The 16,438-nt window shown below is 41.8% G+C and overlaps 2 protein-coding genes across 3 annotated transcripts in view; one reads left to right on the forward strand and one right to left on the reverse strand.

Annotated features, from left to right (window-relative positions):
* IQGAP1 (IQ motif containing GTPase activating protein 1) overlaps positions 1 to 1,799 on the forward strand; it is a 63,145-nt gene extending 61,346 nt beyond the window's left edge. For both annotated transcript variants that reach the window (XM_054169287.1, XM_054169288.1), the window contains one exon: positions 610 to 1,799. In XM_054169287.1, coding sequence (XP_054025262.1) covers positions 610 to 723 — 114 coding nt within the window. In that variant the 3' untranslated portion in view covers positions 724 to 1,799. The remainder of the gene's footprint in view (positions 1 to 609) is intronic.
* A 3,172-nt stretch (positions 1,800 to 4,971) lies between these two features.
* The window catches only part of ADAMTSL3 (ADAMTS like 3), a 185,765-nt gene continuing 174,298 nt past the window's right edge, over positions 4,972 to 16,438 (reverse strand). Inside the window, exons 25-31 of the mRNA XM_009897286.2 lie at positions 15,090 to 15,209; positions 13,930 to 14,142; positions 11,361 to 11,544; positions 8,594 to 8,798; positions 7,808 to 7,917; positions 5,909 to 6,123; positions 4,972 to 5,385 (exon numbers count right to left, since the gene is read on the reverse strand). Of these exons, the coding sequence (XP_009895588.2) occupies positions 5,276 to 5,385; positions 5,909 to 6,123; positions 7,808 to 7,917; positions 8,594 to 8,798; positions 11,361 to 11,544; positions 13,930 to 14,142; positions 15,090 to 15,209 (1,157 nt within the window). The 3' untranslated portion in view covers positions 4,972 to 5,275. The remainder of the gene's footprint in view (positions 5,386 to 5,908; positions 6,124 to 7,807; positions 7,918 to 8,593; positions 8,799 to 11,360; positions 11,545 to 13,929; positions 14,143 to 15,089; positions 15,210 to 16,438) is intronic.

Consider the following 16,438-nt stretch of genomic DNA (forward strand, 5'->3'; position numbering starts at 1 on the left):
ATGCAAGTGAAATGGATGCATCACAAATGGAGAATTCAGGCTGCTGCTTTTTCTGTGCTAAGGGAGGCCTGACTTTGGTCTGTGTCTTAGTTACAAGTACACACACAAAGTGATTCATGCATTTTCAACTTCCTGCTACAGTAGAGATCAGAAGTCTGTGGCAGCTGGCAGCTGGGCTTGGGTGTCATGTCTGCAGCCGGTCATCTTGTGTTGCTGTTTTTTCTGCCACCCTACCCATAGCTGTTTCCTTAGCCATGCAGCTCTTAGTTCTCAACCTTTCCTTAGGCCTGGCTACCAGAACAGGCATCCTGACTGACTCTTTCTCAAATGGTTCCCTCTTCTTCCTCCTAGGTCAGTACTGTCAGCTTCTTCCACTTCTGTTCTTGCCCTGTGCCAGCTATGATTTTTAGATGTTGTCAGGTTTCCTGGGTGCATAATAGTTAGGCACCTAGGAGACCTTTTCTAAAAGCCTTTTGAGTCTTGTTTTTCTGTCTTATGCTGTGTGCTTTGTGATAGATATGTGCTAAAAACCAGCTGCATCACAAACCCTTGAGTATTCTCCATAAGCTCTTGAGGATTCCTTGCTCATAAAGGTGTTCTCTCTGGCAGGACCTTTTGCAGCTGCAGTACGAAGGCGTCGCAGTCATGAAGTTGTTTGACAGAGCAAAAGTGAATGTCAACCTTCTGATCTTTCTTCTGAATAAGAAATTTTATGGGAAGTAACTGACCTCTGCCAGCAAGTCTGTGAAAGAGGAGACAGATAGAAACCTGCACATACAACTCCTAATGACATATCTATGTATCAGTATATGCTCATGCTGTGCTAAAATATATCAAATGTATTGTGAAGATGGACTAAGAACCTCTTATGAATTGACAACTCTGAGTCTGCAGGGAGTTGGTTTCATGCTTATTTATGATCTTTATCTTCAACTTTGAAGGTCCCCTGAAAAGCAGCTAATTTAGAATGTATTTTTACATGGCGCTGGGTATTAAACTAAGAGTATACTTAGGGTATCTGGATGCTTTATTTGCTTAATTGTGTGCTTTGTGAGGCTTGAATTCTTGTTGCCTGTGCACAGAGAATGCTGCCATTGTCCAGCAGTCAGTTCACCTCTTCTGAAGGCAAAAAAGGTTTGCAGATTTTATTCAAACTCTAATGATGCTCTAACAGCAGTGACTGAAATAAATGGAGAAAGGTTAATGTCCAGGTTACCCATTTGTTTGCCAGCTCGTGGTGGTAGTGGTGGGCAGTTCCCCAGACAGAATCACTGTGATCTGAGGAATGAGCAACTGTCAGAGGTGGCTGCTGAACTCTGATTACATACTACAGCCACCTGGAATAGCTATAGTGTCTTCTTGTTCTTGATTTATCACACGGTAATAATTTACAGATGGCCCCTTCACCAGAGGGAGTAGGGAATGTATTTACTAGTGCTTGCAGAGGAAAAGAAGCCTTTTGGGGGAGGGGAAGGAAACACAAAAAATTCTTGAGGAATTAATTTTTAATGTTGCTTGCAAAGCATTTGAAATGTAAAAATAACTTTTTTTTATTCCCAGTTTAGAGCCATGTTCTATAGATGTTTCTGATGCAATAGGAGCTAGGTTCTACCTGCAGACTTGTCAGAGGCCTACCTTACATAGGGTTAGCTTTGAATTTTTCTAGCTATACTGAAGTTCCCATTTCTCTTAGACCTTTGGGGTTTGGTTTTGTTTTTTAAATCATGGTGGCAGTGCTGGCTGTTCTGCTATCTCCAATAAAACTGCAGAGGCTCTTTAAAAATAAAATGAAATATGACCTTTAACTTCATCTGTTGCTCTAGCTCTCCCCCCCCCCCTTTTTTATTTTCTTAACATTTGGCAAACCTTCCCTCTAACTCTCTCTCTATTGCAGATAGTGAGACACTTCCAAAAGGCCCCACTTCTCCTAAACACAGACTTTCCCCTGCAGGGCTGCACAGGCGTAGCAGAGCCACCACCCTGGCACACAAATCGTGCCAAATCCCTTGCTCAAAAAAAAGCCTTGGGAGATAACGGCTCCATTTCGGCCCTGTTGCTGGCAAGGGGTTGCGAGGGAGTATTGCAGAGTGCGGCAGGCGGGGGGGTTGAGCCGCTCCCGCCGCGATGCTCTGGCACTGCTCACTGCTGCCACCCGGTGGGTAATTGTCGGCACTACAGTCCTGCAGCGGCCTGTGCTCCCCCGTCTCTGCTCAGTGCTGCCACCCGGTGGATAATTGTCGGCATTGCAGGTCTGCAGCAGCGTGTGCTGCCCTGTCACTGTTCAGTGCTGCCACCCGGTGGATAATTGTCAGCATTGCAGTTCTACAGCGGCGTGTGCCGCGTTGTCACTGCTCAGTGCTGCCACCCGGTGGATAATTGTCGGCATTGCACGTCTGCAGCGGCGTGTGGGCCCCCCCCACCCCCCCGTCACTGCTCAGTGCTGCCACCCGGTGGATAATTGCGGGCATTGCAGTTCTACAGCGGCGTGTGCTGCGTTGTCACTGCTCAGTGCTGCCACCCGGTGGATAATTGTCGGCATTGCACGTCTGCAGCGGCGTGTGGGCCCCCCACCACCCCGTCATTGCTCAGTGCTGCCACCCGGTGGATAATTGTCGGCATTGCAGGTCTGCGGCAGCGTGTACCGCCCTGTCACTGCTCAGTGCTGCCACCCGGTGGATAATTGTCGGCATTGCACGTCTGCAGCAGCGTGTGCCGCCTTGTCACTGCTCAGTGCTGCCACCCGGTGGATAATTGTCGGCATTGCAAGTATGCAGTGGCCTGTGCCGCCCCGTCACTGCTCAGTGCTGCCACCCGGTGGATAATTGCGGGCATTGCAGTTCTGCAGCGGCGTGTGCCGCCCTGTCACTGCTCAGTGCTGCCACCCGGTGGATAATTGCGGGCATTGCAGTTCTGCAGCGGCGTGTGCCGCCCTGTCACTGCTCAGTGCTGCCACCCGGTGGATAATTGTCGGCATTGCACGTCTGCAGCAGCGTGTGCCGCCTTGTCACTGCTCAGTGCTGCCACCCGGTGGATAATTGTCGGCATTGCAAGTATGCAGTGGCCTGTGCCGCCCCGTCACTGCTCAGTGCTGCCACCCGGTGGATAATTGCGGGCATTGCAGTTCTGCAGCGGCGTGTGCCGCCCTGTCACTGCTCAGTGCTGCCACCCGGTGGATAATTGTCGGCATTGCACGTCTGCAGCGGCGTGTGGGCCCCCCACCACCCCGTCATTGCTCAGTGCTGCCACCCGGTGGATAATTGTCGGCATTGCAGGTCTGCGGCAGCGTGTACCGCCCTGTCACTGCTCAGTGCTGCCACCCGGTGGATAATTGTCGGCACTGCAGTTCTACAGCGGTGTGTGCCGCCCTGTCACTGCTCAGTGCTGCCACCCGGTGGATAATTGTCGGCATTGCAGTTCTACAGCGGCGTGTGGGCCCCCCCACCCCCGACACTGCTCAGTGCTGCCACCCGGTGGATAATTGTCAGCATTGCAGTTCTGCAGCGGCGTGTGGGCCCCCCCACCCCCCGACACTGCTCAGTGCTGCCACCCGCTGGATAATTGTGGGCATTGCAGGCCTGCAGCAGCGTGTGCTGCCCTGGCACGGCTCAGTGCTGCTGCCTCTCCTCTCAATGCCCTGAATGCTCAAATGTCTGAAAATAGGCCGTTAGGGTTAAGGTTAGGTTTAAATACAAAAACATGAAAAAGAAATCTTGGTAATAGGAAAAAATATATGTCAAAAAATCTTTATTAAACACTGTACAAAACAAAATATTGCACTTTTAAATCAAACCATAAATATCTACAAATGTATCTTACAAAAGTTTTAATTTAAAAAAAAACTGCTTAAACAATGAAGACCCATTGCTGATTAAAAAGGTAATGATCAGGAATATCCTCTTCTTGCAATTAGCCTTGGACACAACAGTCCCCATTGAACATTTTTTATACAGTAGTGCTAATCTAGATTTCAGTGATGCAAACCAATGGTACAGGAATGCTGTTTCTAAGACTGTTCTTACAGCACATGCACTAATTGGCATGTAATGTCATTCAATAATGTAACACAAGATCCAAGTCAATACAAGCATTCAGGCTTCCAGTACGTGCAGTAGTTTGGAGACTACAAAAGCAAAGCCATCCATCTGCTGCCTCCTGTGGGGTTCTGTCTCCTTACAGACCTAATGAGACAATCTGCAATACGGAAAGTAATTTACCCAGGAACATCACAATCACAACTTATCAAAAGACTCGGGTGGTGAAAGGTCATGAAGAAATTTCTTGCACTGGTCTTACCTTCATAACTAATAATACTTCCTTGGACATTTTGCCCCATTAATGGGGAGATGGGGAGGAACTGTATTCAAGATGGAAAATTTGACAGCTGTGTTTGGGCACTTAGTGGCTCCCTGTTTGACTTATGTGCAAGAGGAGATTGCTCACAAATGTTTCATTCACAGCTCTGACAAGGAAGCCTTGTGTCTGTTAACGTAAAATCAGTAGGAAAATCCAATCATGCCCGAACTTCAATTTTACTACAGTGACTGGAGCAGAAGAATAGGGACAATGGAAAATGACACCTCATTTACTCACAGCAGATCTGCTGCTGTTTTGAAAATTACACTAGCATCTACAATGTCTGTCACTGCATGCACACAAATACAAGCATGAAAAAGCAAATGTACTTCTCTGTGTCCATCTGACAGCTAGTGTCAGTAAAACATATCCAAGGACATCGACCATTAAGCTCAATTGTTTATGAAAATGAAGTTGTTGCCAAAACTTTTACAGCTACCAGTCACAGCTTCTAAACATTTTAAAGTTGTATTAAATTTTATAAAACAATAAAACCAGGACCTAGGGGTCAATAGTTACTGCATTCCAAATTCAAGATTTTGTGACTTAGTTTTTCTCATAAGCTAAGGGCAGTAAGCACTACCTGGTGCTTTTAGTGTTTCCTCCCCCACACCCCCGATAAAATTATGATGTGAAGGCCTGTAAAATTTTACAGATGATATGCCATTATCTTCCTAATCCCAACACAGAAATGTTTTAAACATTAAAAGTTCCATTGCAAAGAGTGGATAATAAAAGTTCCCAGGAAAAAATACCCTGACCAGCATATCAGTCTGCAATGCTGTTTTTTCATCAGCTCCATGTTTCAATTTAACTGGTACATCTAATATCTTATTTACAAGCATATACTTTGAGCAGGCTAGGTTAATGAACCTCTCTTCTCATCTCTTCACTGCAGCATCGTGAACTTTCCCCAGAAGAGTTACATTTCTTGACATGATTGACAACATCTTTGTTTGTAGGTGTCTATCAAGCATAACTTTAGTTGCTTTACATATGTACAGTAGTGAGTTGTATCCTTGCATTCGTCTTCTGAAAAATATATTTAAACATTGAGAGGCTTTATAATGGACAAAAGATAAACAGAACTGATCATTGCAACTGTAAACAAACGATGGATCCCTGGCAGCTTTGTAATTATTTCACTTTACATTTCTGGCAACAGTGGATTCCAAGCTTAGCTAGGTCAACAAAGAGGAGGTGTGATCTCACTGCATTTGCCCATTGTCAGTTTCAGAACCTGCCCCATCTTGCAGGAACTGACAGTTTGCTCAGACTTGTGAGTCACAACTGGCACAGTCACATAGGGAAATTAGCATAAAGCAACTTCCTAAATATCCTGTTTCTTAAAAGTGGTTTTGAGGCTTTAATCTCAAACTGGCCTACTCAGAGAAAAAGGACCCCAGGATTATGAAGTGCCCCTTGGAGAGGATAGTTTTACCTTTCACGTACAACCAAATACTTGCAGAACCATTAGTGTACAACTGAGAGTCACCTTCTAATATAACTGCTACAAACTATTACTATGCTCATATATAAATAAGAGTTTACATACTGCCACAGGATGTGACATTGCAGTGTTGCCAGGTCACTGGTCTCTTCCTCCATCTGCAGTACTGATCAGGCACAGGTTTGCTATTCTTTCTGTGTACACAATACACTTGTCTTGACTGAAATCCACTGCCACAGTCCACGCTGCAAGGCCTCCAAGGGCCTGTCCGCCAGTAAACGTCACATGCCTCTGAAGAACAGTTTCTTCTGACAGGCGACCTGTGGTGTGAAATAAATGGCATTTAAATGCTTTGTGCTAAACTTTATTCAGAGAATGGTAGAACACATGCTGGAAGGGACTTCTGGAGACTGATTAGTCTACACCCCCTGCTCATAGCACAGGAAACATGATCGGGTTGCTCATGACTGTTTCCATTTGTGTTTTCAATATCTCCAAGGATGGAGATTCCACAGCCTTTCTGGGTAATCTGTTCAAGTGCTTGACAACCTTCAGAGCTGAAAAGGTTTTTATTATACTGAAGTTAAATTTCCTGCATTTCACTTAGTGCCCATTCATCGTGACTCACTTGTAAGGAAACAAAAGACAAGGCTCTATTTGTTTACACCAATTCCTTAATCACAGAATCATAGAATCAGTCAGGGTTGGAAGGGACCACAAGGATCATCTAGTTCCAACCCCCCTGCCATGGGCAGGGACACCCCACACTAGATCAGGCTGGCCAGACCCTCATCCAGCCTGGTCTTAAACACCTCCAGGGATGGGGCCTCAACCACCTCCCTGGACAATTCCCATTCCAGGGCTTCACCACTCTCACGGTGAAGAAAACAAAGTTTACCTTTAGGAAAACTTTAACAGACCTCGAACGTCGCATAGTGGATGCTGCAAGTTCTGCCAGCACAACCTGTCTCCTGAACAGGATCTACGCTGACACTGAACCTCCTCAAACATCTGAAGATGCCAAAGTGAAATCCTAAATCTTAGTACTAAATGGAAGTTTCACCATGTGCCTCAGTGGAGCAAGAATTGTGTGTGCAGCAAAAGTGCTTTTAAAGTGCTCACAACTCAGAAGCAGTTCTATAGCAAGAATATGAAGAGTGGGGTCCAGTAATCTAGAACAACAGCAACAGTTCCCATGTATCTACATGATACCTATTTATTCCCTGCCCTTCATTGCCCTACCTACACATTTGGTCTGGATTAGTCTCCTGCCCCAGACTCTCCCACACAGTTTTAATTTGTTTGTCTTTTTGCTACTATGATGTTTCACAGACTGCCATCTCTCCACGTGCTATAGCATAGCCTCAAGCAAATCTGCTGATTAAGATTCTGTGGAGGTGTAAAGCCTGTACTGATCATATTGAAAGGGGTTGTTTAAAGACAGTAAGCCAAATTAACAGAGTTCTTACAAAGAATGTGTGCCTTGAAGTAAAAAAATCACACTTTCTCAATTCTTCAGTTTTTACATACATCAAACATTGCTCAGTATATAGAAAGAGGCAGAATGAAATTGATTTATGCAGAGAAAGCCATCATATTTCAGTAGCCATAAACTAGTAACCCAATTTAAATGGCCCACAAAAATAAGGGAAACTCTTAGTTTATAAAATTTGGGCAGCAGTGGACCAGAATAAAAAGTACTATCAGAAGAGACTTAGTTCAGCAGCAATAAAAAATGTTATGGCAAATTGTTACATTTTGTTTTCTTTTTTTGGAGTCCAGATTCTCTCACTCTATTTCTAGCTCTGCCACTAGCACAGTGGATGACTCTGATCAAACCCATTACCCTCCTTGGGTTCCTAATCATACCAAGGGTTGACTATCCCTACCACCTCTCCTTGTGTTTGAGACATAAAAATGTGCATAGTTATACTGCATTGACAATCTTTCATCTTTAGTTTGATCACCTAAAGAATCTAACTTGTACTACATCAAACTGCATACCTCCTCCTTTCATCACAAGAAGAGTTTGACACCCAAGATCCATTACGAAGCTGACATATAAAGTGGCGAGGCTGCAGACCTACAGGGTGGTCGACACAGTGACCAGTACACTGGAAAGTGATAAGGAAGAAAAAACACAGGGTAAGGGCAAAGAAAAAGAAAAAGCAAAGTTAATAACAAGAGAATTACTCTTCTAGGCAGTTACACATCCCCAGCATAATTCATGATCTCCATTTCTCCTTCTTTGTCTCTACCACACCTCAGTTCGGATAAAGGCCTAGTGCTACAAGTTCTTTCTGTAGCTCTGACAACCACAGCCTGTACCACAAATATGACATCAATAATTCTTTTAATTCTTTACTTGTTCATATTATGATACAAATCATAATATCAGCAGAAGTTTACTGCACAAATGAAGAAGCATAGAAAATATAAGAAAGCAGAGTTCTGTGGCAACTGCTTTTGCAGCACATTCCTATTTCTTTGGAGACTTCACAAGTAGAGCTATACAAACTGTATTCTTATATGACTGCAGTAAAAGCAATATGCTAACTAAAAACTGGATCAGCTTACAAAATGCACTGAAAATAATACTCAGGTTTCAGATCACATCTTTGACAAGTAGCTCATATCTCAAAAATTAAAAAGGGGGGAGTTTAATTCACTGGTCTTAAAGGTAATTACAATTAGTACATCAACTTCCTTTGTGCAGGAGAACAGATGTTCAGCCAGTGGTATGATACACCTGTGTAATAAGGCAGTTTCCAGACAAAGTCTGTAACTTACCTGTCCTTTTGCCTGTGCTGTCCCCACTGCACACAAATGACCCACACAGGGTTTCCTTCCCACAGGACGATCTCTGTGTATGCAGGCATTTGCTGGCAGTGTCAGCACACTGCCGCTGGCTCTTTCCTGTTGACAAGTTATTTGTCGATAGCGAAGTCCATTGCCACAAGATGCAGAGCACTCAGACCATGGACTAGTTACCCACCTACAGGATGCAGAGAAGAATTTATAGCTATGATGAAAAGTGTCACAAACTTGCTGGTAGTTTGCTGTGATCTGTTTTCAAACAGAAATCCAAAGCACCTGTCATTGCCGGTTTTAGATGTGAGAAAAGGTAGCATCAGCTGCTTTGGTTGTTAAGCAAGATCTTGTAAATTTGGTTAACTGATGGCATCTAAGATTCCTGTGGCTCAGTATACACTAACAGAAGCTACACTGCTTGTTACCCAGAAGGTTTAACTAGGTAAATCCTGTAAATTCTGCTGGGTTTCACATTTCTGCAGGAAGAACTGGATACTTTCCCATGATGTATAAAATGAATGTTACTGATTTAGTTACTACTAAGGAGACAGGTGCCATTCCATCAAGATCTTGACAAATAATGTCTTGAGCAGAACATAGTTGTTTGGGTGGTGTTTGATTGGTTGATGGGTTGGACGCGGTGATCTTGAAGGTCTCTTCCAACCTGGTTTATTCTATGTATGTATATTCTATGTATATTATTTATTGATTAGAAGTTGCAAAGATTTAGACTGCCTTGGCAGCTAGGAACACTAGTGGAGAAGCAGGAGATGGTAATACAATTTCTTCGACTTGATCTTTTGATAAATCTGGGCTAGAACTACAGAATGGAAATTAATGTATAGCACAACTGTGGTAACAGAAAAATATTATTTTCTCTTTAGACATTTAATTTTCTTACAGTCAAACAGTTTATAACCACTCAAGCAATATTAAGTGTTATAGCCTGGACCTTTGTCCCCTTTTTCTCCCTTTTAAAGCTCAAGTACTTTGGTGCAAGTCAGCAAGGCCCAAATTTGTCAAACACAAGTAAAGTACATGCTTAAAACCCTGTAGTTGCTTGACTGTACTTCTGTGCTGAGAAGTGGTTAAACACATGCAAACACTTTGAACTCCAAGGGCCTATGACACTGATCCTACATCTAAAGCCTTTGGAATCTTATGGGTAGGTCCCAAAGAGTTGCTTTGGGATGAAAAGATCATGCACAAATCATGGAGAAATGGAAAAGGAAGTCTGAACATTTTGCATTTGTCTCCCAGGTTAGTAATCACAGGGAAGAGGGAGAAGTCAGAGGCATTAGGAATCACTAAGAACCAGACATACAGCTGATCTCCAGGCATCTGGAACACTCTTCCTACACAGGAAGTGTGAAATACTTCATAAAAGAAAAACAATCTGTATGTAATTCAAGGTAGAATTCAAGGTAGAGTTAATTATGTTAGTACAGAAACAATTATCCTCCACTGGTAAATTCACAAAGCCAAATTACAAGCTCAATCATTCTAACCATTTTATCAATAGAGATTTTAGGTCCCAGTCTGTTTAGCTATATGAAATAACTGCCTTTTGTGGTTTGTAGTCTGGGTCCAATGATAATCAGATTGTTATGTCATGTACTGCAGTCCAGGCAGAAGGCATGACCTTGCTCAGGCTCTCCAGTATCCTCCTAACTCTCTGTCATGTGCTGTGAAGGGCTGGACTTTAAGAGGGCAAGCTGCAACTGAGTCTGTGTATTTCAATCTATTAGTTCTATTTCAGTATTTTTCCACTGGCAAAAATTTTGCTTGTTATAGGTTGGCTGGAGTTCAGACTCACAATTTCAGATGACCTGGTTTTCTGGCTGCTAATAATGAAATATAAATAAATTTCTCCTGATATTTATCTGTTGCTATGTTTTGTGTATTTAAAACAGAGTTTAGAACATACTGGCAAGATGCAGTCCTACAATGTCAGTTAAGGCCTTACAACTTCTCTCCAAACATTTTCCAGTGATAGACAGCTCCAAAATGTGTGCATGACTTTTCATCCTTCACACATTTTACATTGCTGACAGTGATGGCCAGTTCTTTCATGCAAGGGAAAGCACTTGTTCTGAGGACTCCTGTGGGACTTCCTGCTAAAAGCCTTGAGCAATGCCTTGCTGAGCTGAAATGCTCAGCACAACTCAAGAGCTCTAGAGGTAATATTTTGGCTTTTGGAATCAGCAGAGGTTGTGGTATAAAGATTTTCTGCCCAAGATCACAATGTACCAGAGCTGACCCGGCAAGAAAATAGTCAGAAAAGGACATGGAAGAAGTGTGATACTGTGGTGAATGGCATTACAGACAAATGAGGCATTCCACAGTAAACATCCTACTTGGAGCTCTGCTGGTTCAGAAGGAGAAGAGGTGAGCAGAGTGTATCCTGACTGTGCTAAACATGAGTTTTCTCTGTGTTGGCATGGAACTAGCACATCACAACGTCTCAGAGAAACCTCCAGCTTAGTTTTCAAGGTGTTAGTGTGGTGGTAGCAGTAACATTTCCTGCTGCAGCAGCACAAAGACTTGCACAGACCTTGTTTATTCAGCTTAATCAAGTGTTTCCCTGCTTGCTTGTGATCCATTTTCCTATCTCTCATGCTTCAGAGTTCATGATGAAATTGATCCCGCATTTTAGACTCAGAGTGTAAACACAGAAACAATTTCAGGAGGCTGTGAGTGCATTTCAATACACACAGAGCACATGGAAACTAGGTAGAAAGTTTACCTGGCAGGGCAGTCACCTGTGTTGCATAACTGGTAAATAATCATTGGCTTCTGCAGCTCTCTGCATAGCGATTCATTCACTTTTTGTTTCTCTGCATTCACACACTGTAGATTTCTGGAGCGGGTTCCTGAATTCCCACAGCTAGCAGAACAGGTACTCCACTCAGCATATTCCCATTTGTAATCTAAGAAATGCAATTGAAAGCAGTGTGAGAGAAGCACTGTATATTCTGACTGTGTCACATTTTAATCGATTTGGCAGCATATTCTGTAAGCTAGATAGATACTGCATCCTCTGTAGAAAAGCAAATATATCAGCATTGTGAAAAGAGATCATAAGCCAAAGTAGAATTTAGTCCACCTCAGATTTCCCTGAAGTACATCCCTTATATATGAGCATGAAGTTCTCTAGAAGGCAAATGGGATCAGCATATGTGCACACGAAGGGCAGAACCTGGCTCGCAGTAGGAACTGATGAACTTCTTTTAAAACTTTCATAACATTTTTATACAATGAGCATTAAAAAGAGGAAACTGTAAATCAGGCTTCCCTAGGTTTCCTGCTGCTCTACAGGAAGTTTATTCTGAAGAAAACTCATCTGACGCCAGACACTTCATGTAATTTCAGGATTTAAGAGAATCCTGTGCTGTATTATAGAAAAGTATTTGATGCATAAATAATTTGCCACTGAGGAATCTGGCAAGATGAAAAGGGAATTTGTTTTAAAGAGCATTTTATATTAAAACCCAATCACCTCTAACAATTACTACCTTTATATTTGGTCACAGTTCCACACTTATCCCTTCCCCCATAATTTTTTTTTGTCACTTGGTAAAAGATGAAGTACCGTGCAATGCTGACAGATTTTTATGTGATCACAGGAGGAGTCAGATTTTTCTGTAATAACCAAGAATAATTGATAGCTACCAGCTGTGTCCACATGCTCACTCTTCCAGCACATAATGAATTCTTTAACTTATTGTTTTTCAATGTTTCCTTATTACTTCTGAATTGCTTAAAATAATACAAAAGGGTCTTTTTCAAAGTAGAAATAGTTAAATTTACTGACTGTAACTATGATGGAAAGACTGTATTGTTTGTTTAACTAGGATGATACCGCTCAGAAGTGCCCTCAATATGCCTACTGTGCAAAAACCACCAAAGGAGACTTTGCAGTCTTACAAACACGTGAGTATTTCAGTGATGAAACATTTACACAAGCATCAGAGTTAAAGCTCATGACTGAAAAATGGGATCTCCCCCAAACATTGACCAGCCTGACTGCAAAGTATTGGGTAACCAAAAGGCAGTCTAGTTAAAGACTACAGGTACATGCTTTAATATTTGGCCAGATCAGTTCAGAAAGTCTGACCTTAATGAGATCTGTATAAGGAAGAAGGCCTGGATGTATTTTTAAATAAACTTAGGGTATTTTCTGATTCAGTTCATTAATATTTTGATCTACTTTTGATTTAAAAGTAAACATTTTGATCACAGACATATTTCAGCAAAATTTGCAAATGTAACTGACTCTTCAACCCCATGAATACTAGAACCATTCTGATCCACATAAGTAATCAACTGGCAGCCCCTCAGAATGCACTTACACACAGTATAGAACTGATTTTACTGCTTGAGTCCTTTGCACATAAACAGGAAGCCAAATCACATTGATAGGTTAATAGCTAAATCACATACAAAAGCTTACAAATTCCACAGATACTTGTTTTTAAACCTGATTTGCATTCCCTGAGTATTGTCTGGTTAAAGACTTCTTTTTTTTTGGAACTGTTAAATGGAGTTTGGTACTTTAGGATCAAAGTTCCCAACTCTTTTATTTTTTGTGGTCAATTTTACTGTAATCAATTTCCAAAGCACTTTAAAACTTTATAAAATGCTTGCAGATACAGACTAGTGTCCTGCTGGTGCATGTGCAAGATCCTTGTCAAATTCATCTATAAATCCTCAGTGGCACATTTCATAACCTACTAACAGAAATGTAGTTCTGTGCAAGCACTTTACATTACAGAACATTACAAAAAGTTCTTCAAAACATTTAAATTGATTTAAGTACAGTGTGCTGTGGTACACTGATATGTTTAAGGATGACTACAGTGAGGTGGCTACTATGTTGTTGTAATGGTGCCAGAATATAACAATTTTATTACAATTATTTCGATTATAGCTAAGATATTTCTGAAGGAGACCTCAAAGTCAGTTTGGTGGGCACCATGGCAGCAATTTGTATGACTTGTTGAAGGGAAAGCTGAGGAAAACTGTCTGTTTAAGCAGCAAGACACCAAATCAGGCAACATTCTCTCAGCTACACAGGTGAGAAATGAGAACCCTTACACGGTACTTGGTTACACATTAATTCTCACATCCAACTACAAGTATGGACACTGTCAATTGACCTAAATGGGACTGTTCACATAGGTGAAGCTAAACATGTACAATAAATAACTAACAATACTTTGTGTAGAAAAGCAATTTAGGATTCAGGAAAGTCTTTACAAAGTGAAAGAAAACACTTTAGAATTTAAGAATTTGTCATATAATTTTCCACAAACCTTCCTTCTTGACATTTACCCAAACTGACATTGGTTTTACACTAGCTGAAGTCCAACATTGGAATTGTCCAGCAAATTGACCAGAGCTGGTGTTCACCTCTAGGATACGACCCCCAACCAGGGTTCGGTATTCCAAGCTCTTAACTTCCTCAACTGGACTGTCTCTGAAAATCCAGCGAATTGTATTTCTGTAGCTGGGAGGCACTGGGCAACCTAAAAATCAAGAGCATTTTATCAGGATTTTCTAAACACATTGAAATGTTTGTGATTGTGTACATGATTGTGTGATTCTACACAAAAGATCTTACCAGTCTAACGAAAGATAAAATCACTGAAGGTCAAGCTCTGGCCCAATGTCCAGAATGCCCCTTGCTGGGTATCAGCTGTGTAAGGTGACATATAATTACCATAGTTCTTTGGATTTTCCTTCACAGTAAGTTCTTACAAACTTAACTTCTATATGAACAAAGGGGGTGGAGGGAATAAGTATTTAAATGAAACGAAGATATCATCCTAGATTCTACAATATGCAAATAGGTTTGTAATGAAAGAATTTCTGTCTGTTTTGGAAAGGAGTCATAAACACATTAAATGAAATTAGGCACAGGCACAAGAGGGATGGAAAAAAAACAAAACAGAGGTATTCATTTAGACAGAAAAATAAAAGAACAGCTCTAAAGCCCAGCTGAATCCACTCCCACTGTTTTCAAGTAAAGATGAAAAAGAAATTACACAGCTTCAGTCTCACGGTGAGTCACCTAGACATTGCCTAACGGGTCATCACCTTCAAACATTCTTTGAAAAGCTGAATCAAAAAATAACTGCGTGGCTTATTTGGAGATTCCCTCCCTGGTAACAGAAAGCTAAGATATAATTGGGAAATCCAGAAGGCCACCAAACCTGGACTCTTAGGAATTACGCTCACTTCTGTGTGGGAACCCCTCCATTATAACAAAATCACAGAACAGTAGAGTTTGGAAGGGATCTCGGGAGATTATTTAGTTCAACCCCCACCTAACACAGATACACCTAGAACAGGCTGCACAAAAGCACACCTAGGTGGGTTTTGAAAGTCTCCAGAGAAGGTGACTCCACAACCTCTCTGGGTAGCCTGCTCCAGTAAATAATACAACTTAAATGTCAAACCAGAACAAACATACCTATTCTTAATGGATCCCCGGGTACCACGCTGACGTTTGTACCAATTCCAGATGCCATTAGGACACGTTTCCTTCTGCTTCCTTTTGATAACAAAGTGTTGTTCTCTGTAAACCTTTGTTCTGTAACACAATGCGTAAAAGATCCCTTCTTAGCAACAATTAAACCACTATGCTAAAAAAACAACAACAATCAAAATATCCAACATGTTAATTATGAAGCAGAAGGGTAATAGTGCTTTGGAAGTTCAACTTCATTTACAGAATCATCAAATTGTCAGGGCTGGAAGGGACCTCAAGGATCATCTAGTTCCAACACCCCTGCCATGGGCAGGGACACATCACACTAGATCAGGTTGTTCAGAGCCCCATCCAGCTTCACCTTAAAAACTTCCAAGGATGGGGCTTCTACTACCTCCCTGGGCAACCTGTTCCAGTGTCTCACCACCCTCATGCTGAAGAACTTCTTCCTAACATCCAATCTGAGTCTACACACTTTTCGTTTTGCTCCATTCCCCCTAGTCTAGCACTACCCATCATCCTAAAAAGCCCCTCACCAGCTTTCCTGTAAGCCTCCTTAAGATACTGGAAGGCCACAATAAGGTCTCCTCAGAGTCTTGAATATGTAAAACAGGGAAATGCAGAAGTTGTTTGTAATGCTTATGAAAGTTTCTAAATTATATCTATTAAATTTATTAGAAAAGTAAGCCTGTCATATTCATACAAGACATATGATGCATTTCCTGTTTCTCAAGGCTAAATTTATTAATGCATTACCGGATATTCACATAAGGCTAATTCCTCTGTTCCATTAGGTGGAATTATGACAAAGTGCTGCAGCAGAAACAAAGAAATAATCTAAAATGTCATTATGCATAGAGATAGCACAATATATGCAGAAGCCTATGCCCATCACTTAAAGCAACTCCTCCTTTTTATCATATATCAGACAAAATAACTGCCAAAAATGTGGGCATTCTGTCAGTAACACACAGCCCTTGCCACTTAGCACTGCAGTTTTAATAAAAGTGCATAATATCTTTGATTCTCTTTCCAGAACAGTTCAAATCTTTTGTTACAGTCTAACTTCCCCCTGATTGTTTTACACTGGTTCAACATTTTTCCTCAGCGTGCAAAGCCTTCTGCTTGTCTGTGTGAACAAGCAACAAAAAACCCAAACACCACCAAAACCCCAACCAACAACAAAAACCACACGAAACCCCCCCCCACCAAACCACCCAAACAAATAAATGAAAACCAAACAAGACCGCAAAGTTAAATGAAAGCCTTCACTTTCATTTCACTGCATTTCCTCACAGATTTTCTGACTACCTCACCTCTGCTCACTGCAT

Source organism: Dryobates pubescens, chromosome 17, assembly GCF_014839835.1.
Source record: "Dryobates pubescens isolate bDryPub1 chromosome 17, bDryPub1.pri, whole genome shotgun sequence".
Taxonomy (NCBI): Eukaryota; Metazoa; Chordata; class Aves; order Piciformes; family Picidae; genus Dryobates; species Dryobates pubescens.